General features: G+C 41.1%; 1 protein-coding gene across 1 annotated transcript; it reads right to left on the bottom strand.

Moving 5' to 3' along the window:
* Nucleotides 1-723: 723 nt before the first annotated feature.
* Nucleotides 724-1,068, bottom strand: LOC111460683 (auxin-induced protein 15A-like). Its single transcript, XM_023103911.1, has one exon. The coding sequence runs from the start codon at nucleotides 1,066-1,068 to the stop codon at nucleotides 724-726; it is 345 nt and encodes a 114-aa protein (XP_022959679.1).
* Nucleotides 1,069-1,992: the final 924 nt, after the last annotated feature.

The following is a 1,992-nucleotide window of genomic DNA, read 5'->3' as shown; positions in this document are numbered from 1 at the left end:
ACCACAGTAACTATAAAGTGTGTTACAACGTAAGGATTACTATGTTGTTTGCCCTCTACATTTGTAGCTCCTTGGACGTTGACCGACAACAATCCTGCTCCGCCTACAAAACTGTCATGTAGATCACTTTCATTTTGACATGCCATACTCCGACATCGACCATCCGACAGGCTACTAAAATGGTTGCTTTCTTCTCTGAAAGGACCGAATGGCAACTCGACGACGAGTTGCCCTCTCGGTTTCTTGTTTTGGTGATAGTTTATGTTCGTGTTCTTCAGTAAGTCGAGCGTTAGTTCCTTTGTCTCGTAGGGCGCGAGTACTTTCAAGGGGACTAACTACATTCCTAACATGTCATGTCCACCAACATGCCATTCAAGGATACAAGAATAAATCCATTTTTTGGATCGGATCCCACTTCAGTTGGAGAGGGGAACGAAACATTTTTTATAAGGGTGTTGAAACCTCTCCTTAAAAGACACGTTTAATAACCGTGAGATTGACGATAATACATGACGGGCCAAAACAGACAATATCTGCTAGCGGTAAGCTTGAGCTGTTACAATTGTTTTAAACAGAAATTTTTTATTACATTTTTTAGTAGTTTTGTGTTAGCCCACGATGCGACATATGACTCAAAGCCTTGAAATAGGTCGTAACAGATTTGATATCAGAATCTAGGTCTCGAACCGAACAAATATCCGTTAAATCACAACCCATTTCACATCAAGAACCTATACATTGAAGAATTCCAACAAAAACACATTCCTTACAAGGTAAGTAAAGTTTTGAAGCATTGTCAAATCCAAACACTTCCTCAGCAGAATCAAGTAGTGTCTTAAACAGAGGATGCTTTAACAGTGCTATCTCAACAACATATCTCCTGCACTCCTCACCCACATACACAACAAAATGGCCCTTTGGGACATCTTCAGGTATTGCTATTGACTCATCAAAACTTGACATCACTTCCCACCTGCAACCACTGCACCACAGCACTGCATATTGCCAAACTTGAGTTGCTGCCTTTTTGCACTTCCTTGCTAACTTTTTCGTAGTTTTTCCTTTCATCGCCGTTTCGGATTGGTATCGTGCTCGATTCGTCGACCGTAGAGGGGTGTCCTAGAGACGGGTCTGTATATGGATATATATAGATATAGATATAGATATAGATGGATGGTTGTTGAAGGATAAGAGAGAGTGATGCTTTGGTTTGACTGCTATGTGGATAAGGAGTTTGTTTTTTTGTTTGTCGAATATCAATGTGTTTTAATTAGTAAAAGAGCCAAGTTTGAAGGTTATGTCCCACATCGGTATTAGCAGAAGGAAGCAGGAATGGGACAGTTTGGTAGTTGGTATTGCAATTTGCATACTCTTTGTCTTAGGGATAACTTAAATTACTCTCTTTTATCTCCCACACGGATGATGAACTTTGGCTCGTTTTTCAAGACACTCGTTTGAGTTCAAGGTGTTGTAGGTAACGATTATGAGTCGGTTGAGTTATTGTTTGGGTTCGTAAATGAAATGAGTAATACCTACTTAAAAGTTGTGAGATCCCTTGTCAGTTGGAGAGGAGAACGAAACATTACTTATAAGGGTGTGGAAACATTACTTGAGGAGAAACCCAGAAGGGAAAGCACAAAGAGGACAATATTTGCTACAGGTGGGATTAGGCAGTTACAAATGATAATAGAGCCAGACACTGGGCGGTGTGCTAGTAAGAACGTTGGGTCCCCAAGGAGGGTAGATTGTGAGACCCCACATTGGTTGGAGAGGAGAACGAAACATTTCTTATAAGGTGTGGAAAATTCTCCCTAGTGGATGCGTTTTAAAACCTTGAGGGAAAGCCCGGAAGAGAAAATCCAAAAAAGACAATATTTGTTAGTGGTGGGCTTGAGCTGTTACAAATTGTATAGAGCTAGACACCAGATAGTGTGCCAGTAAAGACGTTGGGAAACCTCCCACACTGGACAGTGTGCCAGCAAGGACGTTAGG

This window comes from Cucurbita moschata, unplaced genomic scaffold (genome assembly GCF_002738365.1).
Source record: "Cucurbita moschata cultivar Rifu unplaced genomic scaffold, Cmos_1.0 Cmo_Scf00002, whole genome shotgun sequence".
NCBI lineage: Eukaryota > Viridiplantae > Streptophyta > Magnoliopsida > Cucurbitales > Cucurbitaceae > Cucurbita > Cucurbita moschata.
This window is presented reverse-complemented; position numbering and strand designations above follow the sequence as displayed.